This window comes from Bubalus bubalis, chromosome 16 (assembly GCF_019923935.1).
Source record: "Bubalus bubalis isolate 160015118507 breed Murrah chromosome 16, NDDB_SH_1, whole genome shotgun sequence".
NCBI classification, from domain to species: Eukaryota; Metazoa; Chordata; class Mammalia; order Artiodactyla; family Bovidae; genus Bubalus; species Bubalus bubalis.
The window spans coordinates 67,989,886-68,015,848 of NC_059172.1; the positions used below are offsets into that span (position 1 = coordinate 67,989,886).

At 39.8% G+C, this 25,963-nt stretch overlaps 1 protein-coding gene across 1 annotated transcript in view; it reads right to left on the minus strand.

Moving 5' to 3' along the window:
- Positions 1 to 820: 820 nt before the first annotated feature.
- RAB39A (RAB39A, member RAS oncogene family) overlaps positions 821 to 25,963 on the minus strand; it is a 37,213-nt gene continuing 12,070 nt past the window's right edge. The window contains exon 2 of the mRNA XM_006053332.4: positions 821 to 3,047. Within this exon, the coding sequence (XP_006053394.1) occupies positions 2,621 to 3,047 (427 nt within the window). The 3' untranslated portion in view covers positions 821 to 2,620. The remainder of the gene's footprint in view (positions 3,048 to 25,963) is intronic.

Here is a 25,963-nt window from a genome sequence, read left to right on the forward strand (position 1 = left end):
TCGAGTATTTTTGATTTATAAGAGCCTTAGTCAAAATATTTTGCCTGGAGCTAATATCTTTACTACATTGGCATTATTATCCCTATGCTATATAATGATGTGTTAGAAAATAGGTCAGTTACTTATATGTATAGGGAGATAGGCAGATAAATAGATAAAGATATCTGGCTAAGGTTATAAAGATATTTGGCAATCTGGTATAAGAACTCAAAAATTTCAGCTCCTCTATAATATAATGATTTAGCCCAATTTTAGACTTTGTGGATTCAGTTAGATAACATTTCCCCTTTTATTCAACACACACACACACACACACACACACACACGCACCCTGACACAGCATGATTATGGAAAGAACACCAACCAAGATACAAGACTTACACTTCGATGCTTGCTTCTGCTCATGTGTGATTCTGCTAAGTATCAGCTTTATGGGGCCCTGCCTTCCCCATTTGTTTCTTTTGATTCCTTAATTCGATTCTAAATCTTGGAACACATCATACGCTTTGACCAAACATGAGTGCTATCCCAACATTAGTATTACAAAGGGTATCCACTGAAAGTTAAATCACATTTTATATTTTAGCTGTTTAACTTTACAAGTAGCCACAAATAACCGTACTTTAAACTACTGTTAAGTATTCACTATGTGAGTTTATGCTACTTTGAACTGATGAAAATTATAAGATTTTAAATTGTAACAATAAAAATAGACTACTTCACATTTGGGGTGACAGTATTGTCTTATCTGGCCAGTTATAGTTTGAACTTACTCAAGTAAAATTAACCCAAGTATATCAAGAAAACATTGACAATATATTCAAAAAATTATAGCGATGATATAATTTATAGTCTCTACAGGCACTATAAAAATACTTACATTAACCTAGAAAGGTACTAGTATTTAAACATTCCAAGAGGCACAAAAACCACATTCAAACATGACTTTTGATAGAATTAAGTCTTGTGGGATTTTCTTGCCTATCATTTCCACTTTAGAGGAGCGGAGTTTCAGGGTAACAGTCTACAGAAATACATCAAACCAAGAACTGCGCCAGGTCCATGAAAGCATATACCTTCTTTGCTCCTTCTGTGTGGGAGGGAAGGAAAAGAACATGGGAAAAATTCTCATCCATTGTAAATATAATAGTATGCCCATTAGCAGTTGGTATTGATCTCACATTTGTATAATTCTTTCTGCACTTACAAAGCTTTTCTACATGATTCACTGGATTCCCAAAATAATTCCATGAAATACAATTAATGAGGCCATTAGCTTTGTTTTATAGATGAGAAAACTAACAGAAGTTAAGTTACTTACTCATGTATGAATACTGGAAAGCAAAGGCAAGCTTAGAACCAGGTTTTCTGATTTCTCATTAAGTATTCTTTCTACTATACAAATTTGGTTTTCAAACAAATGAAGCAACTATAGTTAAACAGTAAAGACTTTATGATTCCAAAAACCAGTTTCTTTGCGATCAAGAATGGTTTACAGAACAGAATAGAAATGTATATTATAAAATATTTGACATTGTCATAAAAATGTCCCTTCCAGGAGGGGAATTTAATTAACAAGTTAAAAATTAGGAAACTCAAACAGTATCTTATAGCCGTAACTCATTATTTTATTTTTACTTTTACTGATGATATTTTAAAATAAAATTTGAATGCTATTTCAAACATCTAGCCAATTTTTCTTACCCAGAAAAGTATTTTTTATACTTTCCTTGTATTGAAAATGGGGAAATTTGGAAATTCACTTGAACATAAAAAGCAATTATTAAAAATATTCTACACTTACCTATATGGATAATTTTGACAATAGCTCAAGGTAGACTGGATTTATTTTCTTTGAAAATGTCATCAGTATACAAATTCATTTTTCTTATCTTATTAAGGACAGTATACTATAAAAACAAACATTTTCTGATAGTGATCCTTCATTTTGATTTTTACAAATATTTATAATAAAATATTTTGCTGAGATCCTTAGATGTCTCTATAAAACATAAAATTTTCAGGAGCAATAAATCAGAGAACAAAAATTAATATAAAACTTATCTTTTCATGTTCAGGCAAAATTAAGGGAGAATATTTCAGAGAATGGTTACAAACCTGCCACCTTAAGCAAGAAATTGTTACGTTAGGCCTAGTTAATAACTCTGAGATTGTTTACTTTGTAAATGAACAGTGCACTTTTAAATCCACTTTACTATTTAATATTAATTAATGTTAGAGAATGTAATTCCTGATAAAATCTTTTCAATAGATTATATGTGTGCATAAAACATCCATTTCAAACTATCAAGAAAGACGAGTAATATTGACATATTTGGATATTATGGTCAGTTATATGCTAACAAAATGAGAATGAAGGCAATTATGTAGACACTCCAGTTTCCAGAAAATGTTGTCTGCTTTGCTTGATAATTTAGCAAAATACCAATCTGGTAGTTTAACAAGTTAGCATATTGCTCTGAATTAAATACCTTATAAAACAGCGTTAGCATGGGTTTATAACTTTTTAAAATGCTTTCATCATATCATTCTGTTGTTAATGTTGGTATTTATTCTGAAATGACACCCATCTGTCCTTAATTCTTTGGCATGTTTGAAGTCAGCAGAAGCACTCTTTCCTGGGCTTTACTGCTTCCTCAGAAGAATGCACAGTATTTGGAACGAAACCACTTTTAACCCCTTCCCAGCCATCCTGAATACAAATCTCTCCCCTTTTAATAAGTTCATATATGTCTCTTGTCAAGATAGTGAAGGATTCCTCAACATTCGTAGCATCTTTTGCTGAGGTTTCTATATACTTCATACCACAGTCTGCTGACAGTTTTTCAGCTTCTTCCCTTGTAACTTGACGTCGTGAAGCTAAATCACATTTATGTCCCACTAGCAGAAATACAATCTGAAATGGCTGTACGTGCATTTTTGCTTCTTCCAGCCAATCTTTCACGTGTTCAAAAGACCGTCGGTTAGTAATGTCAAATACTAAAAATCCACCAACCGAGTTGCGGTAATAAGATCGAGTTATTGATCTGAAAAATAAATAGAAAAAAAGGTTGTAAGAGGACAACTTGTTCTATTTCAAACAATGTAGCACAATAACAAAATCTGAAGATACTTTAAATGTGATTTAACTAAAGTTTATAAATCAAATATGAAGTGTCTCAAGTGAACAAAAAAATTCTATGAAACTAATATGCAAGCCAGTTTCATCCACTGACAATATTAAAGTAGGTATTTTTAGATAGACAAATAAGCACTTATATGTCATCTCACACTCATGATTACTTATTTCTAAATATCCGATAGGATAATTATCACATTACTGTGATTAAAAGTATGTACACAGAAAGTTTTGGTTCAGAGCAGAAGTTACAATGATCTTAAGAATCTTTTCCTATTATTTAGGTCAACAAGCTACTCCTTTTGTCAGTTAAGGAAGAAGAAACAAGGGCAAACTCATCACTTCAGTTAGAGGTTTAGTCCTGGGTTAGCTATACCTGTTCAAGAAGCAGGAAATTGTTCAGACACAGGATGTGAATCTGAGATGCATGTACTAATGATTGTTGGCCTCTACGGATCTAGTCTCTGCTCTCCCAGCCTCAGAAAGCCAACCTTTACAGAAGCTTTCTCAAACCCCTTTGCCCTCTGGCCTGCAGTGGGGTTCAGCTAGCGGGAAGGGGGTCTGCTGGAGACTGGAGGAAAGGGAGGACAGGGTGTTTACCCCTCCCTTTGTCTCTGCCAGGCTGTGATTTGGTAGTGGTTGTTTTCTGCTTCTTGCTGAGGTTGCTGTTGGATAATCCCTCTTCCACGGCTCTGCCTCTCAGCAGGTTCTGGCAGTCTCATTCCCTTTCCTGCCCCTTCTGGCCAGGTCATTATAGCTTCCCACTGAATGCTTCACCATTCTTCATTGGTGCCCTTGACATGGCCCACATTTCTGGAAATAGTCATCTTCATAAAACTCTTTGCAGTTAACCTTTCAAGTGTGCCATTTGTTTCCTGACTAAATCAAGAGGCAAGATGGCAAGGCCATACTATTTTATATTTTTTGCCTTTATGTATGTTGTTTTCTCTACCTAGAATGTCTTCTACATTTTTCTTTCCCTAGCAAACTCCCATTTCTTCTTTAGAGAGTCAGTTAAAAAATCCTATCATATAAAAAGCCTTCCTTGTCACTGTCTTCTCCTTCTCTACCTCTCTTAGGTATTTCTCTAGTAACTCCATCAAACCTTTGGCATACTGCCATTATTTATCAATTTTCATAATGTATTGATTGGCTTTGTTGGTATCTCTTCTACTTAATGAAGACATAACAACAAATATGTTCCTTCTTGAGGGCTAAACATATTCCATCTATGTATCTAACAACTGCCTGACAAGTGATGGATGTACTTTAATATTTGTTATATTGGATTAATTAATCTTATTGGAGAGGGAACGTGTTAAATGTTGTATGAGCCAGAGATCACATAAGTGTCTTAGCTTCCAAGTTGTCACTGATTATTATTATTATTATTTTTTTTTTTTTGGTCAAGCCACGTGGCTTGCAGAATCTTAGTTCCCTGGTGGTGGTGGTAGTTTAGTCGTTAAGTTGTGTCTGACTTTGCAACCCCGCGGACTGTGGCCGGGCCAGGCTCCTCTGTCTATGGGATTTCCCAGGCAAGAATACTGGAGTGGGTTGCCAGTTCCTTCTCCAGGGGATCTTCCCAATCCAGGGACTGAGCCTGCATCTCCTGCTTGGCAGGTAGATTCTTTACCATTGAGCCACCTGGAAAGTCCTTAGTTCCCTGACCAGGGATCAAACCTGGGACTCCTGTAATGGAAGCATGGAGTCCTAAACACTGCACTGTTAGGGAATTACCCAAGTTGTCAGTGATCTTAAGCATTTAGATCATCCTTAAGCAAGTGTTCCTGTTACTTGCCTGAGGCACCAAAGATATTTGTGAAGTGTCAGTTACTTTACATACCTTCTTTATCCTTATTGCTGAAATCACAGCTCAGTTCAGTGTCTGGATACCACAAGTACAATTTGTTGAAGAAAGATTACCTCCCTTCTGCATATCTCCTGCCTGCCCTTCTCCTTGGAATTCCTAATAGAGAGGCTCTTAAATGACTGCTTAAAAAAACCTCTTTCAAGGACTACTGTACCATACAGTTGGAGACAGTAAGAAAAAACTCCCCCTATGATTGTGTGAGTGCTAAGTTGCTTCAGTCATGTCCAACTCTTTGTAACCCTATGGACTGCAGTCCACCTGGCTGCTCTGTCCATTGGATTCTCCAGGCAAGAATACTGGGGTAGGTTGCCATACCCTTCTCCAGGGGATCTTCCAGACTCAAGGACTGAACCTGCAACTTCTGCATTTGTAGTTGAGCTCTTTACCACTAGCGCAACCTGGGAAGCACAATCCTATTACCACTGGCAGGCTATAAATAATGCAGTTCATTTAAATTGTTGCTGTTCTTTATTAATTTTGCGGGATAACGAATTTGTTATTGTTTTACTGCTCATCTATATACACTGGAATTTAGGCAGATGTGCAGGGGAGAAGGCAATGGCACCCCACTCCAGTACTCTTGCCTGGAAAATCCCATGGACGGAAGAGCCTGGTAGGCTGCATGCAGTCCATGGGGTCGCTAAGACTTGGACACGACTGAGCGACTTCACTTTCACTTTTCACTTTCATGCATTGGAGAAGGAAATAGCAATCCACTCCAGTGTTCTTGCCTGGAGAATCCCAGGGACGGGGGAGCCTGGTGGGCTGCCGTCTATGGGGTCGCACAGAGTCGGACACGACTGAACTGACTTAGCAGCAGCAGCAGCAGCAGCAGGGCTCCCCAGGTGGTGCTAGTGGTAAAGAACCCACCTGCCATTGCAGGATACCTAAGAGACAGGGGTTTGATCTCTGGGTCTGGAAGATCTCCTGGAGGAGGGAATGGCTATCTACTCCAGTATTCTTGCCTGGAGAATCCCATGGACAGTGGAGCCTGGCAGATCAAGTTCCACAGGGTCTCAAAGAGTCAAACACAACTGAAGCGACTTAGCACGTAGTGTCTTCAGTTCAGTTCAGTCACTCAGTCATGTCCGTCTCTTTGCAACCCCATGAAGTGCAGCACACCAGGCCTCCCTGTCCATCACCAACTCCCGGAGTTCACTGAGACTCACGTCTATCGAGTCAGTGATGCCATCCAGCCATCTCATCCTCTGTTGTCCCCTTCTCCTCCTGCTCCCAATCCCTCCCAGCATCAGAGTCTTAGTGAAACCTAAATAAGGCTGACATTAGACTGAAAGCTTTCACTTACTCAGAACCAAGTCTGTATTACTCCCCCTTCGCCAATTAATTTCCTAACAGTATAATTTAAAACAATATGCCTTTTAAAAAAATTTTTATTTTTATTATTTACTTTTAACTCTGCTGGGTTTTTGTTCCTGCATGTGGCTTTCTCTAGTTGCAGCAAGTGGGGACTGAAGCGGTGCATGGGCTCCTTGTTGTGGTGCTTTATCTTGTTGCTGAGCATGGACTCTAGGGTACATGGGCTTCAGTAGTTGAGGCATGTGAGTTCAGAAGCTGCAGCTCTTGAGCTCCAGAGCACAGGCTCAATAGTTGTGGCATGTAGGCTTAGTTGCTTTACAGCATGTGAGATCTTCCTGGGTCAGGGATCGAACCCATGTCTCCTGCATGAGCAGGTGGATTCTTTATCTTTGAGCCACCAGGGAAGCCCAAACCAACATGCTTTTGTGGTTAAAAACTCAACACTGTTCAGGACTGGGGGACACATGTGCACCCGTGGCTGACTCATGTCAATGTATGGCAAAAACCACCACAATATTGTAAAGTAATTAGCCTCCAATTAAAACAAATTAATTAATTAAAAAAACTCAACACTGAAATGCTTGTCTATTAGGCAGAGGCATGTCTTACACTGTAGGAAATGCTATATATTCTAGCACTCTGTATTTAATTTTGAAAACATATTTGGAATACAGTTGGCAAATCATTCTATAGAATAAAATAATAGCAAAATATATGTGACATATTCTATAAAACAGCCCTTGTTAATAATTAGTTGAAATAAAAGGCCTCAATAGGACATCTGCCTTTTTTCAATATAATAACTTGATCTCCAGTTTGTATCTGGATATTAGATTTAGAATTCTGATATAGTGAGGCTTCAAATTCAGAATTAGTTGTCCTAAGAAGTAGGGTTTTCCCTAAAATAATTGGGTATCCCTGCTGTCAATTATTCAGGGGACGAGACAGGCCTCAAGATTGAAAAATAGAACTTGAGAGCCAGGTCTTACAGAGATGATGAGGGGGCATCTATCTTTCTCTGGAAGTTCCTCTCTTGGGTTGAGACATCTAGGTCTTCAGAATGTCTTAAAGGTGTTTTAAGGAGGCAGGGAATAAACCCTAAAAGAACTAGGTAGATAGGTCTTCCTGTAAAGAATCCAAGAGTTGTAAATAATGAAGAGTAACAATTTTTTTAAAGCAACAACATCTTTTGCATGTTATTTTAAATCTATTTCCTTCTGGGCTTTGAAAGTCTCATTGAATGAATAAATGATTTAAATAAAGCCTGGGAAAGGTTCTACTGGACAATTACAGGCATGACATTTTAGAATACAGACATGCCCTTTTTGTCAAGAGCTATTATGCTTTTGAGAAATAGTTCTTGGCTTAAAACCTGGCTTTGATAGAGATTAACAAACAACAGGTGTCTGTGCAATCTCAATGCTCATCAAGAGCTAGGTGTTCTGATTCACAGGCAGGAACTATGTCATCAAACAGAAGTCATATACAGGCAGGAATAGGGGTGGAACCTGAGGGGACCTGGAGCAACACGGCTCACACATGTCTACTTCTGCAACACCCTTTCAACCTACAGCCTTATGTGAATTTCCCCTATAATCAAAGAGGAAAAAAATTCAAGTCTGCCTTACAGATGGCTCTAAATAATATGTTGGCATCAGTCAATTCCACTCAATAGTGGAAAGGAGAAATTCTTCCATTTCTTCCAAAGGAGAAATCCTCCATAATGAGGAACTTTTACCAGAGGAAGAGACGGAGAGACGTATGTTAAGGACCTACATCAATTCATGAGCAGAAGCTAAGGGTTAGGTATGTTGGAAAAAACAAAATCAGAAGATTGATAATAAGGATATTTGGGATGTGTGGATGGGTCTTGAGTATGCAAATACTGTATCTCATGTGAATATTTACCAAAAGCCTCCTCTGTGAAGGAGTTCTTAATAATCGGCTAAACAAAATGTCCTGTCCTACACTCATCAGTCAGTATTTTTATCCTATTTTGGACTCAAAGTGATCATGGTAGCAAGCTGACTGGGCTCAGCATAGACTTTCTTGTATCTCAACTTTAATAGCTTAATACTCAATTTTCTAGCAGTTAATGATATCTTGAATATGGTACCTTACCTGGGAAAACCATCACAAAGGGGACACTGATATGTTCTCACTGTAAAAGACATTTAATGTGGACTCAAGCCATGCTAGCACCACCATCCATGAATTTATGGAATGTCTTATACAAAGTTATGATATCTCACACTTTGCTACAGACCAAAAGGTTTCAGTTAACAGAGGAAGAAATGGGCTGATTCCATAAGATTCAATGAGCTTATGTCACAATTGCCTAAAGGGATACACCTATAAAACTGTGGAATGGGTTATTAAGATCCAGTTATGTTAACAGATACACAAACACACATATGTATAATAGATAAACAAAAAGTTTATCTATTTGTTTAGATAAACTTCCCTGGTGGCACAGTGGATAAGAATCTGCCTGCTAATGCAGGGGACATGGGTTCGATCCCTGGTCCAGGAAGATTCCACATGCCGAGGAGCAGCCAAGCCCATGTGCCACAACTACTGAGCCCACGTGCTGCAACTACTGAAGCCCATGTACCTAGAGCCTATGCTCGGCAACAAGAGAAGCCACTGCAATGAGGAGCCTGTGCGCTGCAACAGAGTAGCCCCTGCTTGCCACGACTAGAGAAAGCCTGGGCAAAGCAACAAAGGCCCAGCACAGCCAAAAATAAATAAAATATTCAATATACATTACAATAACCTAAGTGGAAAAGAATCTGAAAAAGAACACACACACAACTCCTCCCCCCCACCCCACACACACACACGTATAAAAAAACTCAGTCAACTTGCTGTACACCTGAAACTAACACTGTAAATCAACTACTTTAATTAAAAAAAAGATTTAGTTATGCTTATGCCCAGGAGTTGACACCGTGTAAAATTTTAGCATGATCCTTCAGGATGTATATGTTTTAAGCTAGTGAGGAATATAGTAGGTAGTGATTTTTTCCCCATAAAAAGATGTTGTGGTATGGGAAACAAAGGGTAAAAGTGGGGTGATGGTACCTTTCACAATTACACTTAATGGGTCACTAACATTTTTTGTTGCTTCTAATCTCTGTGACTCTGAACTCTGCTGATATAAAGGTTTTAGCATCCAAGGGAGAAACGCTTTCACTAGAGAACCTCGTGACACTTCTATTGAATTTGTAGCTGAGACTGCCAACTGTCCATTCAGGGTTTCTTATGGCAATGGGTGAAAAGGCAAAAAAAGGGGCGACAGTATCATGGGGACCACACTGGCCTCTTATGGTTCTTGCCCTGGGATCTTTGGGTTCATTCCAAGCCTGGTCCCCAGCTATCCTGTCAAGGCTCTGTGACTCAGACATGCTTCCAGTAGCTTTTGTTTTTTATTAAAGTCCTCAAATTATTACTGCTGGCAACCAAAGATCTGATTGACAGAGGCTACAGATATTTTGTAGGAAAGAATGATGGAAAACAAAGTTACAAACATAAACTTTCAACATAGTTTTATGAAGCTAAAATTCATTCATTAAAAAAAAAATTGTGGTAAAAAACACATGAGATTTACTCTCTTAACAACTTTAAAGTATACGGTATTGTTAACTATAAGCACAGTGTTGTACAACAGATTCTCTAGAACTTTTTCATCCTGCATGACTGATACTTCCGTTCTCATTGAATAGCAACTTCTTATTTCCTACCCTCTCCCACATGCCCAGCCCCTAACAACCACCATTCTGCTTTCTGCATTTGTGAGTCTGACTTCTGCAAATACCTCATATAAGTGGAATCATGCAGTATTTGTCGCTCTGTGACTGGCTTATTTTGCTGCAGGAAAATGGGGAGCAAGAGGACAGTCATGTCCCAGGTCTCAGGTGAGTCCCTGAGACAGCCCACCAAGTGTCCTTGGCAGGGAAGAATTCAAGAGTAAGCCATAGTAAAGTGAAAACAAGTTTATTCTGGGAGATACACACTACAGAGATGAAGTGTGGGCCATCTAAAAAGTCAAGAGGCCCTGAAAAATGGGGCGGTTAGTTTTTAATGGGCTGGGTAATTACATATGCTAACAAGTAGGAGGATTATTCCAATTCTTTCAGGGAAGGGACAAGGATTTCCAGAAGTTGGACCACTGCCACTTTTTGGTCTTTTATGGTCAGTTTGGGAATTTTCATGGCACCTGTGGGTATGTCATTTAGCATGCTACTACATAACAATGAGTATAATGAGGCTTAAAGTCTCAGTTCAGTTCAGTTACTCAGTCGTGTCCGACTCTTTGTGACCCCATGAATCACAGCACGCCAGGCCTCCCTGTCCATCACCAACTCCTGGAGTTTACTCAAACTCATGTCCATTGGGTCGGTGATGCCATCCAGCCATCTCATCCTCTGTCATCCCCTTCTCCTCCTGCCCCCAATCCCTCCCAGCGTCAGTCTTTTCCAATGAGTCAACTCTTCTCATGAGGTAGCCAAAGTACTGGAGTTTCAGCTTTAGCAGCAGTCCTTCCAGTGAACACTCAGGACTGATCTCCTTTAGGATGGACTGTCAAGGGACTCTCAAGAGTCTTCTCCAACACCACAGTTCAAAAGCATCAATTCTTTGGCGTTCAGCTTTCTTCACAGTCCAACTCTCACATCCATACATGACCAAGAGAAAAACCATAGCTTTGACTAGACGGACCTTTGTTGGTAAAGTAATGTCTCTGCTTTTCAATATACTATCTAGGTTGGTCATAACTTTCCTTCCAAGGAGTAAGCGTCTTTTAATTTCATGACTGCAATCACCATCTGCAGTGATTTTGGAGCCCCCCAAAATAAAGTCTGACATAATTTCCACTGTTTCCCCATCTATTTCCCATGAAGTGATGGGATCAGATGCCATGATTTTAGTTTTCTGAATGTTGAGCTTTAAGCCAACTTTTTCACTCTCCACTTTCATCTTCATCAAGAGGCTTTTTAGTTCCTCTTCAGTTTCTGCCATAAGGGTGGTGTCATCTGCATATCTGAGGTTATTGATATTTCTCCCAGCAATCTTGATTCCAGCTTGTGCTTCTTCTAGCCCAGCATTTCTCATGATGTACTCTGCATATAAGTGAAATAAGCAGGGTGACAATATACAGCCTTGACATACTCCTTTTCCTATTTGGAACCAGTCTGTTGTTCTATGTCCAGTTCGAACTGTTGCTTCCTGACCTGCATATAGGTTTCTCAAGAGGCAGGTCAGGTGGTCTGTTATTCCCATCTCTTGAAGAATTTTCCACAGTTTATTGTGATCCACACAGTTGGAAGTCAAATCTTCTGCAATTTTGGGCCTAGCTGGTTCTAACCAGTTTATGTCATCTCTTCAATGACTATGTCCTTCTTTTAAAGATTGTAGCCTGCCCACTTCTCTCCTGTCTCAATATCACATATTAATACATAATGCTCCCAAGATTTATCCTCGTTATAGCATATGACAGGGTTTCTTTTTCTTTTTTATGGCTTAATGATTTTCAATTGCATGTATATACCACATTTTCTTTATCCACTCATCTCAAAATTTATTCCTACATGTATATTTACTTTAGAATAGAAAAGGAAAAAGGTTGTCTTGTTTATATAAACAATTTAAACTGTTTAATCATTCTCTCTAATTTCTTTTCCTGAAATATATATAGACAAATGAAATTGAGAGCACTGGAGTTTGCTTACATTTATAGAGTTACTTAATATATGGACAATGCAGCCAAGTGTGAATGAGATCTTATATGTTATTATTATGAACTTTATAGGATATGCACTAGCCTCTTACAAAAGCAACAAAACATAGAAAACACTTGCTGACTTTACTTGGGTAAAATGAGCCAGTTGTTCCATTCTGGAAATGCCCTTCCTGTGGCTTTGCCAATTGTCAAATAGGCATTTGGAAGATGGAAGTACTTTGACGTTAAAAGGCTATTGGCAGCAAGCAGCCTACAAATGCAATAGCTTTGGGACTGCCTTTTTTCACCATGACATTACATTCCTATTGCCCTTCTGGGAATAGTCATTGTGTTGATGCTTTATTTACCTGCTTCACTTGTAATCCGGGCCCTTAGGACTGCTTTCAGGAGACCAAAACACATCTCCCCCACCCCCCTCCTCTTATTATTACTGACTTTAATAGTCCCTGCTCTTGCCTTCTGAAATGTGTTAAGTCACTTCAGTTGTGTCCAACTCTTTGCAACTCCATGGACGGTAGCCCACCAGGCTTCTCTGTCCATGGAATTATCCAGGCAAGAATATTAGAGTGGGTTGCTGTTCCCTTCTCCAGGGGTCATCCTGACCCAGGGATTGAACCAGGGTCTCCTGCATTACAGGAAGATTCTTTACCGTCTGAGTTATCAGGGATGACTTCTAAAACTTGGGGCTTATAGGATATCTCAGGATATCTTTTTTCATACAAATAAATATTAAAATTCTCTTTCTTTGTATAATTCCAAGGTCTTTTCATCAAATTTGTGGTTTGGAGGCTATATGTAATATTTACAATACCCAATGGCCACATTCTCTCTTTGGATATGGGAATTAATTCCCCTGTGACCATCTTTTTTTTTTCCCCCCCTTTACCATAGATCATCATTTTATGATAGTGAGGCCTTCTTATCACCCTCCCCCGCAGCATGCTCTATTCATCTTGCATCCTCTATTTTCCTCTGTAGTAATTAACCCATTCTATTTGAACTGTGGTGTTGGAGAAGACTCTTGAGAGTCCCTTGGACTGCAAGGAGATCCAACCAGTCCATTCTGAAGGAGATCAGCCCTGGGATTTCTTTGGAGGGAATGATGCTAAAGCTGAAACTCCAGTACTTTGGCCACCTGATGAGAAGAGTTGAATCATTGGAAAAGACCCTGATGCTGGGAGGGATTGGGAGCAGGAGGAGAAGGGGACGACAGAGGATGAGATGGCTGGATGGCATCACTGACTCGATGGTCGTGGGTCTGGGTGAATTCCGGGAGTTGATGATGGACAGGGAGGCCTGGCGTGCTGCGATTCATGGGGTTGCAGAGAGTCGGACACGACTGAGCGACTGAACTGAACTGAACTGAACTCAACGTCTATATAATTTTTCCAACTTATTTGGTTATAGCCTATCTCCCCTAAGTAGAAGATAAGCTACACAAGAGCAAAGATTTTTTTTTTTTTCATTTTTTGGTGCATTGTATCCTAGTGTCTATTGGAGAAGGAAATGGCAACCCACTCCAGTGTTCCTGCCTGGAGAATCCCAGGGATGGGGGAGTCTGGTGGGCTGCCGTCTATGGGGTCACACAGAGTCGGACACGACTGAAGCGACTTAGCAGCAGCAGCAGCAGCAGCATCCTAGTGTCTAAAACAAAACTGGGCATGTGTGAGGCCTATTGCGAGTTGTAAATAAATAAACAACTGAATTAGTAAGTTGAGACTCTGTAAGGCTATCCCCAGGCAGCATGCAAATAATAAGCAAATGGGAGAATAACAGAGGAAAATATAAAAGAGCTTATCTCCTTTAGATATTTATAGTGGGGATTCATGAAATAGGCCAAATAACAAAGAGGAGAAGAGGGCTGAATAGCAGCACACACTATAAACATATAGGTGAAATCATTCAACTTTTCTAAAGAACTATTGTATTTAAATTGGTAGTAATTCAAATTGTCCTCTGTAGTGGATTCTAGATGGTAGACATGTCATGTGAAAATCCAAATAATTTATTTAGAAATTAATGAGAAATGTTTCTAGCTTCACCATGTGTCTGTAAGGCAATAATGAAAGATGCTTATTTTCCATGTGGTATGGTACCAGAAAGTGTAGAAAAGACTAGCACTTATTCTGACACTCTCTGGCATCCTTTTGCAGGACAAAAATGAGACGATGATAGCGTCTCATGATATTTGATCTTCCGTGTAACAAATGCATTATGTGGTTTAATGTAAGTAAAGAACATTTTCTCTTGGGCTATAATCCTCCTACCATTTTGTGACGTCTGCTTCCATATGACTCTCTCAATATTGCTTCATTTCATGTGGCTTTGTATATCTCTCCACATTTTATAATTTATGTTGGTGTTTATCCTTTTCTCATTTCATTCTATATCTGAAATTATGCAGCTTTTATTTTCAAGAAATTAGAATAAGGTTCTTTTCTATTCTTTTTCTAAATTCATGTTTTCATCAAAGTTAACTGTGTACTTATAGAACATCCTTATTTTTCCCATTCCCCAAACCTGCCAATACTGTATCATTATATCATAATTGTAGAAAGATCATTTCTTGGCATTTGGTTATTCTGACCATGTAAACTTTTCAATGCTGAGCCCTGAAATAAACTATGATTTCTTTTCCTTAGAGTTGATAATTATCTTGCATATTAATCAAGATAGACCAGGCTATGCTACAGTAAGAAATAACCCACCTCTTGATAGGAAGAAGGTTAAAAGAAAATCTGGGCTGTATTTTAAAACTATCACATGTGAGTTCTGGTCAAATCTATTGGCCAGAAATAGTCATATGATTCTAAGTGCAAGAGGGTAGGAAATATATTCTTCCCATGTGTCCAGAGGAAAAGAAGCATCAGATAATGAGTGCACCCTCTTTACCACATTTTTTCCTTCCTTTTCTTTTTTTGGCTAGTTTTCCATGCAGGCCTCAGTAATCCAACCCCAAACTCTGCCAGTTGCCATCTTTTAGAAAGTTCATTCCTGTTAGCTCTTCTGTCAATTTCACCTTCTTGAGGATTCTCTCCTATAATCTTCTCCCTGCTCCAGTCAGTTAGGCCTGGTTGTCCTTGGTATCTGGGGCAGAGAAAGCATCCTGGATCTCCCTTCACCATTTTCTAGGGCATTTCCTTTGCTTTTCTTTAGAAGTAAATCTCCTGTTCCTCGTAGCCCATGTCTTCATTCCTAGTTTATTCTTTTACATGCATGTGTGTGCTTGTCTGTGTTTATATATATAGAGAGATATAGAGCATATCTTCAAGTACCTTCCTAAAAAAGACGCATGAGGGAGACTTGTTCAAGATGGCAGAATAGAAGGATGAGTGCTCACATCCTCCTGTGAGTGCACCAAAATTGCAACTAGCTGTTGACCAACCATCGACAGGAAGATGATGGAACCCACCAAAAAAGATACCCCACAACCAAAGACAAAGGAGAAGCCACAACAAGATGGTAGGAGGGGCACAATCATGATCAAATCAAATCTCATACCCACCAGTTGGGAAACCCACAAATTGGAGAACAATATTACAAAAAAAGTTCTGCCACTGTTGTGAAGGTTCTGAGCCCTATGTCAGGCTTCCCAGCTTGGGTATCCAGCAGGGACTAGGAGTCTCCAGTGAAGCAGATTTTGAAGGCCAGCAGGATTTGATTACAGGACTCCCACAGGACCAGGGGAAACAGAGACTCCACTCTAGGAGGACACACACAAAAATCTTGTGTGCCCCAGGACCCAGGGGAAAGGAGCAGTGACTCCACAGGAGACTGAACCACATCTACTTGTTAGTGTTTGAGGGTCTCCTGCAAAGGCATGGATCAGCAGTGGCTCACTGCAGGGATGGGGGCACTGGCAGCAGTAGTCCTAGGAGGTGCCCCTTGGTGTGAGCCCTCTTGGAGGCTGCCATTAGTCCTACCATGGCAGCTTCTCAGGTGGCTCTACTGGTAAAGAGCCCGCCTACCAATGAGAGAGACATAAGAGATGTGGGTTTGATACTTGGGTTGGGAAGATCCCCTGGAGGAGGATATGGCAACCCACTCCAGTTTTCTTGCCTGGAGAATCCCATGGACAGAGGAGCCTGGCGGGCTACAGCCCTGCTACTGCTAAGTCACTTCAGTCATGTCTGACTCTGTGTGACCCCATAGATGGCAGCCCACTAGGCTCCCCTGTCCCTGGGATTCTCCAGGCAAGAACACTGGAGTGGGTTGCCATTTCCTTCTCCAATGCATGAAAATGAAAAGTCAAAGTGAAGTCACTCAGTGGTGTCCGACCCTCAGCGACCCCATGGACTACAGCCTTCCAGGCTCCTCCGTCCATGGGATTTTCCAGGCAAGAGTACTGGAGTGGGGTGCCATTGCCTTCTCCGGGCTACAGCCCATGGGGTTGCAAAGAGTAGGACATAACTGAATCGACTTAGCATGAAGGCATGCATGCAGGGCCTTTAGACTCTAAGGCTGGGTAACGTCAGGGCCAAACTAATAAGGAGGGAGTGCAGCCCCACACATCAGCAGATAATTGGATTAAGAGCACAGCCCTGTCCACTAGAGCAAGACCCAGTTTTTCCCACCATCAGTACCTCCCATCAGGAAGCTTGCACAAGCCTTAGCCTCATCCACCAGAGGGCAGACAGAAGAAGCAAGAAGAACCATGATCCCACAATGGTTAGAACAAAAACCACATTACAGAAAGTTAATTAGGATGAAAAAGCAGAGAGTTATGTCCCACATGAAGCAACAAAACCCCAGAAAAACAACTAAAGGAAGTGGAGATAGCAATCTTCCAGAAAAAGAATTCAGAATAATGATAGTGAAGATGATCCATGATCTCAGGAAAAGAATGCAAAGGATGCAAGAAATGTTTGCCAAAAACCCAGAAGAACTATCAAGAACAAACAGAGATGCATAATACTAGAAAGAATCAATAGCAGAATAACCGAGGCAGAGGAACAGATAAGTGACCTGGAAGACAAAAGGAAAAAAATCACAGCCACAAAAAAGAATATTACAAAACAAAACAAGAGATGAAGACAGCATAAGAGACCTCTGAGACAACATTAAATGCACCAACATTCATATTTATAGGGGTCCCAGAAGGAGAAGAGAGAGAGAGAAAAGACCTGAGAAAATATTTGATGGGATAATCAGCTGAAAACTCCCCCAGCATGGGAAAAGAAATGGTCAGCTAAGACCAGGAAGTGCAGAGAGTACCAGGAAAGATAGACCCAAGAAGGAACATGCTGAAGACACATAGTGATCAAATTGATAAAAATTAAAGACAAAGATAAACTATTAAAAGAAATGAGGGAAAAATGACTAATAACATATAAGCCAACTCCCATAACTTTCAGCTGATTTTTCAATAGAAACCCTCTAAGCCGGAAAGGAATAGCATGATATATTTAAAGTGATGAAAGGGAAGAACCTACAATCAAGAATACACTACTCAGCAAGACTCGCCTTCAGATTTGATGGAGAAATCAAAGCTTTCCAGACAAGCAAAAGTTAAGAGCACCACCAAACCAGCTTTACAATAAATGCTAAAGGCACTTCTCCAGGCGGGAAATGCAAGAGAAGGAAAAGAAAAAATAAACTCCAAACAATTAAGAAAATGGTAATAGGATCATATATATCAATAATTACCTTAAATGTAAATGGATTAAATGCACCAACCAAAAGACATAGACTGGCTGAGTGGATACAAAAACAAGACCCAATATATGCTGTCTATAAGACACCCACCTCAGACCTAGGGTCATTTACAGACTGAAAGTAAGGGGATGGGAGAAAGTATTTCATGCAAATGGAAATCAAAAGAAAGCTAGAATAGCAATACTCATATCAGACAAAATAGACTTTAAAACAAAGACTGTTATAAGAGAAAAGAAGGATACTACATAATGATCAAGGGATCAATCCAAGAAGATATAGCCATTATAAATATATATGCACCCAACACAAGAGCACTTCAATATGTAAGGCAAATACTAACAACCATAAAGGGAGAAATCAACAGTAATACAATAATAGTGGACCACTTTCATCAATGCGGGCCCTTGACCACCTGCTGGGATGGGAAAGGGAAGGGTCCACAAATTGCACCCTAGAAACTTAGTAGGGTGCATGGATTTAAAAACCTGGTGGCCGCCCAAGCAGAAAAGAAGGGAGGATGGCACCTTGCTGCACTTTCATGGCAGAATCTGTGGCTGTCCTGCTGAGGGGGCCTTTCCATGGGAACCTTGTGCAACAAAAGTTTGGTGTTTTGGAACTGAATAATTAGAACGTGTAAAAATTTTAAATTATGTGGTGGTTTAATTAAAAACAGGCTTCTTAGGGCCTGTTACCTAGGAGTGACTCAGATATTTTCTGCATTTATTTCCCCTTTCCCATGCTTAGATGGTAAAGCGTCTGCCTACAATGCGGGAGACCCGGGTTCAATCCCTGGGTCAGGAAGACCTCCTGGAGAAGGAAATGGCAACCCACTCCAGTATTCTTGCCTGGAAAATCCCATGGATGGAGAAGCCTGGTGGGCTATAGTCCATGGGGTCACAAAGAGTCGGACACGACTGAGCGACTTGACTTTGACTTCATTAAAGGACACATCATCCAAACAGAAAATTAATAGGGAAACACAGACCTTATGTGGCACTTTACACCTGATGAACTTAATTGGTATTTATAGCGCATTCCATCCAAAAATAGCAGGCTACACATTTTTCTCAAGTGCACATGAAAGGTTCTCCAGGATTGACCATATGCTGGGCCACAAGGTAAGCTTTGGTTAGTTTAAGAAAACTGAAATCATATCAGGCATCTTTTCTGATCACAATGCTATGAAATTAGAAATAGAAGGACTGATGCTAAAGCTACAATACTTTAGCCACCTATAACCAAAGAATCCCACTCCTGGGCATATATCTGGAGGAAATATAGTCCAAAAGGATACATGCACCCCAATGATCATTGCAGCATTGTTTACAATAGCCAAACCATGGAAGTAACCTAAATGCCCATCAACAGAGGAACAGATAAAGATGTGGTACATATAAAAAATGGACTATTACTCAGCCATTAAAAGAATGAAATAATGCTATTTGCAGCAACATGGGTGGATCTAGAGATTGTCATACTGAGTGAAGTAAGTCAGACAGAGAAGGAGAAATATCATATGACATCCCTTAATGTAGAATCTAAAAAGAAATAATACAAATGAACTTACTTACAAAACGGAAACAGACTCACAGACTTAGAGAATGAACTATGGTTGCCAGGGGAAAGGATGAGGGGAAGGGATAGTTATGAAGTTTGGGATGGACAGGTACACACACTATATTTAAAATGGATTACCAACAGGGACATACTGTACAGTACAGGGAACTCTGCTCAGTGTTATGTGGTAGCCCGGAAAGGAGGGGAGTTTCGGGGAGAATGGATACACATATATGTATGGGTACACATATGTACATGTATATGTATGAGTCACTTTCCTGTTCATCTGAATCACAACATTGTTAATCGGCTATACCCTAAAACAAAATAAAAAACTTAAAAAAAAAAAAAAAAAAAGATACAGGAGGAAAAAAAGATGCATGAGGTAATATTTTGAAGTTTTGCATGTTTTTATTCTGTTTTCACAGTTGAATGGTCAGACACAGAATTCTTTCAGAATTTTGAAATCTTTCCATTGCCTTCAAGGTTCAATTGTTATTTACAGGAAGTGTGAAGTCAATCTGATTCCTGATCTTTTTTATGTGACCCATTACCTATTATCCCATATCCCTTTCCTGCCCTACTCCAGAAGTTTGTAGGAACTTTTCTGTGGCCCCAGGGTTTAGAATTTCATGACAATGTCCCTTAGGATGTGTCTACTTTCATCTATTGTGCTGGACTCTTCTAATCTGAAAACTCAGGTCCCTACATCTTGGAAATATTTTTTAAATTGCTTCACTGATCATTTCTTTTCTGTTTTTTTCTGTTCCATTTTTCTGGAATGCCTGTAGTGTTTTTATTGAACCTAACGGAACAGTCCTCTAACTAAAAAAAAAAAAATATATATATATATATATATTTTTTTTTTTTTTCCTATTTTCTAAGTCTTTGTCCTTTTGTCCTATTTTTTGAGGGACTTCCCCAACTTTATATTGTGTTTTATTTTTTTCTATTGTGTTTCCAAAAGCTTTTTTTTTTCTCAGCATATTCTTTTGAAAAAACAGTATCTATTCTTTTATGATTTCAATATTTTCCTATTTTCTCTCTGAGAAAATTAAAGACAGGGTTTTTTTTTGGGGGGAGGGGTTGTACTTCGAAAACATTCCCTTCTCCCTTATCAAATTTGTTTTTCTGGTTGCTTTTGGCTTCTGTTTATTTCAGTTTCTAGATTTCTATTTTGGATTTCCTAATATTTCTCGTAATCTTTCATTGAGACTAAAAGCCTAACTCATAAGATGATCAGGATGGATCACTTAGCTGAAGAATTGCTAATGCTGGTATCGTAAGTCTTTCTTCTTGGCCTGGTCAAATTCTTCTGAAATGATTTCACCAATGTTCTGTTTGAAGGGTGAAGGTCTGATTGTCAGCGTTCTGGAAGCTAAGACAGGGAAGAAGGCTAGACAGTCTTAGCATACAACATGTACACATTCACATAAAGTCCTTACTTTTAATAAGGGATCCCAACCTCAATTATGCCTGATCATTTCAGTAAGAGATTCTATGTTTAACTTTTTCAAAGAATAAATTTCTAGTCTTTTGCTGATATGCGGGAAGAGGAAGTCAACTGTTGCATGGAATGGTGGAGGAGATGTGAGGACCCAATCTTTCTTAAACAGATTGACAATCAATGATCCTTATTCAGAAGTATCCCTAATTCAGAAGTATTTGGTGTCACCATTTACTGGGTCTTTAGAGAACTCAATAATATATACTGGTTTGGTTTTTCGCTTTTCCCACCCCCAGCTTAGAAGCTAATTTTCTTTAAATTGCTAATTCATGATCATTCCTCCATCAGATTTTTTTTTGCTGTTGTCTTGTTACCTATTCTTGCTAGGATCTATGGTTAAAAACCAAAACTGTCACTTTGGTGAGGTTTCAGAAAAAAAGCTAAAAAAGGCATAATTATTCAATCTGCTGTCATTACTGGAAGCCACTTCTTCCAGTTTATCGTTATTGCTTCCTATTGTTATTTCTCTTACTACTGACATACCCTTCATGTCTCAGCATCAAGGACCACATTCTTTCAGATACATCCTCTGAAACACGCCCTCACCCTACACACAGAAGACAATTTTCCCCTTTGTTCTGCCACCAGAATTTATTTTAGTACTTACCAGCCTTTATTCCAATTATTTATTATCTTTCTTTGCTATGAGTCTGTGAGAAAGATCTCTAATTGTCCCCCAGGGTCTATTCTCCCTGTCTTCTTTTAGTAATAGAACTCCATGAGTTTTTGCTTGCACACAGCAACTCATATAGAAACTATATTTCCCCAGTTTTCTTAGTTAGTTTTGGCATATCACTAAGTTTGGATCAATGGAACATGATAAATTACATGTGCAGTCTGAGGTTCATCTGCTTAAAGAAGCCATTTGCCGTAGGCTGCTTCTTTCTCCTTCTTGCTTGTTAGGAATGGCAATGACTGGAAAACCCTGGAAACTGATGCTGAGACATAGTCACTTAAATAGTCCAGAACTGCTCATGCTGGACCATTAACACAGGGGAGAGAGAAATAAAATTCTGTATCATTTAAGGTACCATATTTGGCCAGTTTCTGAATTGCAATATAGTCTGTACTCTATCCAGTACAGAGACAACATGGGCCTTGAATGTGAGACTACATCTTATTTATTTTTACATCTATTTTTGTATAGTGACTTGTACCCAGTTAATTTAAATAAATGCATAGATTTCCACAGGTAAATCATTATCCCGATGGATTTCAGTTTCTCTCAAAAAAAAATAGAAAGCTAGTTCATAGTACTTTTGAAATTTTAGGACACCATAGCCAGTATTTGCTTGTAGCTTTGCTTAATACCCTATCATTTTGCCTTTTCATACTGTTCATGAAAGAGGAGAGTGAAAAAGCTGGCTTAAAGCTCAGCATTCATAAAACTAAGATCATGGCATCTGGTCCCATCATTTCATGGGAAATAGATGGGGAAACAGTGGTAACAGTGTCAGACTTTATTTTTTTGGGCTCCAAAATCACTGCAGATGGTGATTGCAGCCATGAAATTAAAAGACGCTTACTCCTTGGAAGGAAAGTTATGACCGACCTAGATAGCATATTCAAAAGCAGAGACATTACTTTGCCAACAAAGGTTCCTCTAGTCAAGACTATGGTTTTTCCTGTGGTCATGTATGGATGTGAGAGTTGGACCGTGAAGAAGGCTGAGCGCCGAAGAATTGATGCTTTTGAACTGTGGTGTTGGAGAAGACTCTTGCGAGTCCCTTGGACTGCAAGGAGATCCAACCAGTCCATTCTAAAGGAGATCAGTCCTGGGTGTTCATTGGAAGGACTGCTGCTAAAGTGAAACTCCCAATACTTTGGCCACCTCATGCTAAGAGTTGACTCATTGGAAAAGACCCTGATGCTGGGAGGGATTGGGGGCAGGAGGAGAAGGGGATGACAGAGGATGAGATGGCTGGATGGCATCACCGACTCAATGGACATGAGTTTGAGTGAACTCCAGAAGTTGGTGATGGACAGGGAGGCCTGGCATGCTGTGATTCATGGGGTCGCAGCGTCGGACGCAACTGAGCGACTGAACTGAACTTGCTTAATACCCAGTATCTTTCCGTGTTTATCAAGGCAAAAAACTTCATATGAATTCTTCTGTTGCAGCGGGTTGGGTTCATTCCTGTCACTAAGTGTGGCGTGCAGTCACTGAGTACTGCATGCAGGGGAAAGTTGATTGTCGTTGCAGCCACAAGTGTTTGCTGTCAGTTATCAGTACCACTTCTATTGTGTAAAGCTGTTTCTCCTTTTGTTTCTGAATATAGCTGAAAAATAATGGTTTGAGTAGACACAGTAATTAACTTGGATCTATAGAGATGGGAGTGTGGTGGGGTTGTACACAAACAAAATATTTTTCGGGGTAGAAACTACATGGAGCTGAGGTCAACGTCACTCACTCATGACCAGCTCTTGGCGACCCATGGACTACACAGTCCACGGAATTCTTCAGGCCAGAATACCGGAGGGGGTAGCTTTTCCCTTCTCCAGGGGATCTTTCCAAACCAGGGATCGAACTGAGGTCTCCTGCATTGCAGGTGGATTCTTTACCAACTAGCTATCTGGGAAGCCAAAAAGTGAAAGTCACTCAGCCGTGTCTGACTCTTTGCCACCCCGTGGACTATACAGTCCATGGCATTTTCTTGGATTTCATTTTCAATTCAACTCTCACTAATGTACCTTGCCTCCAATAGATCTCTCCTATACAATTATTTATACCTTCTCTTCTACTTCTAATTCTCTTTTCAGAGTCTATCCTCCAGTCCTATCAAATACGTCTTAAATTTCATCTCATATTTGCTTCATTAATTTTTCATTTCCTACTCCCAGAACCTTTCTGTAGCCCTTAAAACAAGTGAAGGAACCTTTTAATTTTGAAACGGAGACCTGACGAAGTCATTTAGAAGCACCAGCAAAAGAGAGAGAGGGCTTCCCTGGTGGCTCAGCATTAAAGAATTCGCCTGTCAGTGCCAGAGACATGGGATCAATCCCTGACCCAGGAAGATCACACATGCTGTGGAAGCCTGTGTGCCACAACTACTGAGCCTGTGCTCAAGAGCTTGGGAACCGCAACTACTCAGCCCAGGTGCCTCAGCTACAAAGTCTGCACACCCGAGACCCTGTGCTCTGCAACAAGAGAATCCACTGCAATAAGAAGCCTGTGGACCACAACTAGAGGAGTGACTGCTCACTGCAATTAGAGAAAAACCTGTGCAGCAACAAAGACCTAGCACAGTCAAAACTAAAATAATAAATAATTTTAAAAAAGAGAAAGAGAATCAAATGAGAGAAGAAACCATGAGAGGTTCTCAAATATATTCTAAAATTTAAGGAATTGCCTACACTTTTTCTCTGAAGTGTTCTAATCTCTCTATTGATTCCTAAAATCAGTTCAGTTCAGTTCAGTCGATCAGTCGTGTCTGACTCTTTACAACCTCATGGACTGCAGCACGCCAGGCTTACCTGCCCATCACCAACTCCCAGAGCTTACTCAAACTCATGTCTATTGAGTCAGTGATGCCATCCAACCATCTCATCCTCTGTTGTTCCTTTTTCCTCCCGCCCTCAATCTTTCCCAGCACCAGGGTCTTTTCCAATGAGTCAGTTCTTCCCATCAGGTAGCCAAAGTATTGGAGTTTCAGCTTCAGCATCAGTCCTTTAAATGAATATTCAGGACTGATTTCCTTTAGGAGGGACTGGTTGGATCTCCTTGCAGTCCAAGGGACTCTCAAGAGTCTTCTCCAACATCATACTTCAAAAGCATCAATTCTTCAGTGCTCAGCTTTCTTTATGGTCCAACTCTCACATCCATACATGACTACTGGAAAAACCATAGCTTTGACTAGACGGACCTTTGGTGGCAAAGTAATGTCTCTGCTTTTGAATATACTGTCTAGGTTGGTCATAGTTTTTCTTCCAAGGAGCAGACATCTTTTAATTTCATGGCTGCAGTCACCATCTGCAGTGATTTTGGAGCCCAAGAAAGTAAAATCTGTCACTGTTTCCATTTTTTCACCATCTATTTGCCATGAAATGATGGGACCAGATGCCATGACCTAAGACAACTTTTTCACTCTTCTCTTTCACTTTCATCAAGAGGCTCTTTAGTTCTTTGCTTTCTGCCATAAGGGTGGTGTCATCTGCATATCTGAGGTCATTGATATTTCTCCTGGCAATCTTGATTCCAGCTTGTGCTTAATCTAGCCCAGCATTTCACATGATGTACTCTGCATATAAGTTAAATAAGCAGGGTGACAATATACAGCCTTGACGTACTCCTTTCCCTATTTGGAACCAGTGTTATTCCATGTCCAGATCTAACTGTTGCTTCTTGACCTGGATACAGATTTCTCAGGAGGCAATTCAGGTGGGCTGGTATTCCCATCTCTTGAATTTTCCACAGTTTGTTGTGATCCACACAGTCAAAGACTTTGTTGTAGTCAATAAAGCAAAAGTAGATGTTTTTCTGGAACTCTCTTGCTTTTTCAATGGTCCAGTGGATGTTGGCAATTTGATCTCTGGTTCCTCTGCCTTTTCAAAATCTAGCTTGAACATCTGGAAGTTCATGGTTCATGTACTGTTGAAACCTGGCTTGGAGAATTTTGAGCATTACTTTGCTAGTGTGTGAAATGAGGGCACTTGTATGATAGTTTGAACATTCTTTGGCATTGCCTTTCTTTGGGATTGGAATGAAAACTGACCTCTTCCAGTCCTGTGGCCACTGCTCAGTTTTCCAGATTTGCTGGCATACTGAATGCAGCATTTTCACAGCATCATCTTAGGATTTGAAATAGTTCAGCTGGAATTCCATCACCTCCACTAGCTTTGTTTGTAGTAATGCTTCTTAAGGCTCATTTGACTTCGCATTCCAGGATGTCTGGCTCTAGGTGAGTGATCACACTATCGTGGTTATCAGGGTCATGAAGATTTTTTTTGTATAGTTCTTCTGTGTATTCTTGCCACCTCTTCTTAATATTGTCTGCTTCTGTTAGGTCCGTACCATTTCTATCCTTTTTTGTGCTCATCTTTGCATGAAATGTTCCCTTGGTGTCTCTGATTTCTTCAAGAGATTGCTAGTCTTTCCCATTCTATATAATGGGACTCTGGGTTGGGAAACACTAAGCATGTCTTGGGTGTTTACAAAGTATATTAGAATATTAGTATTAT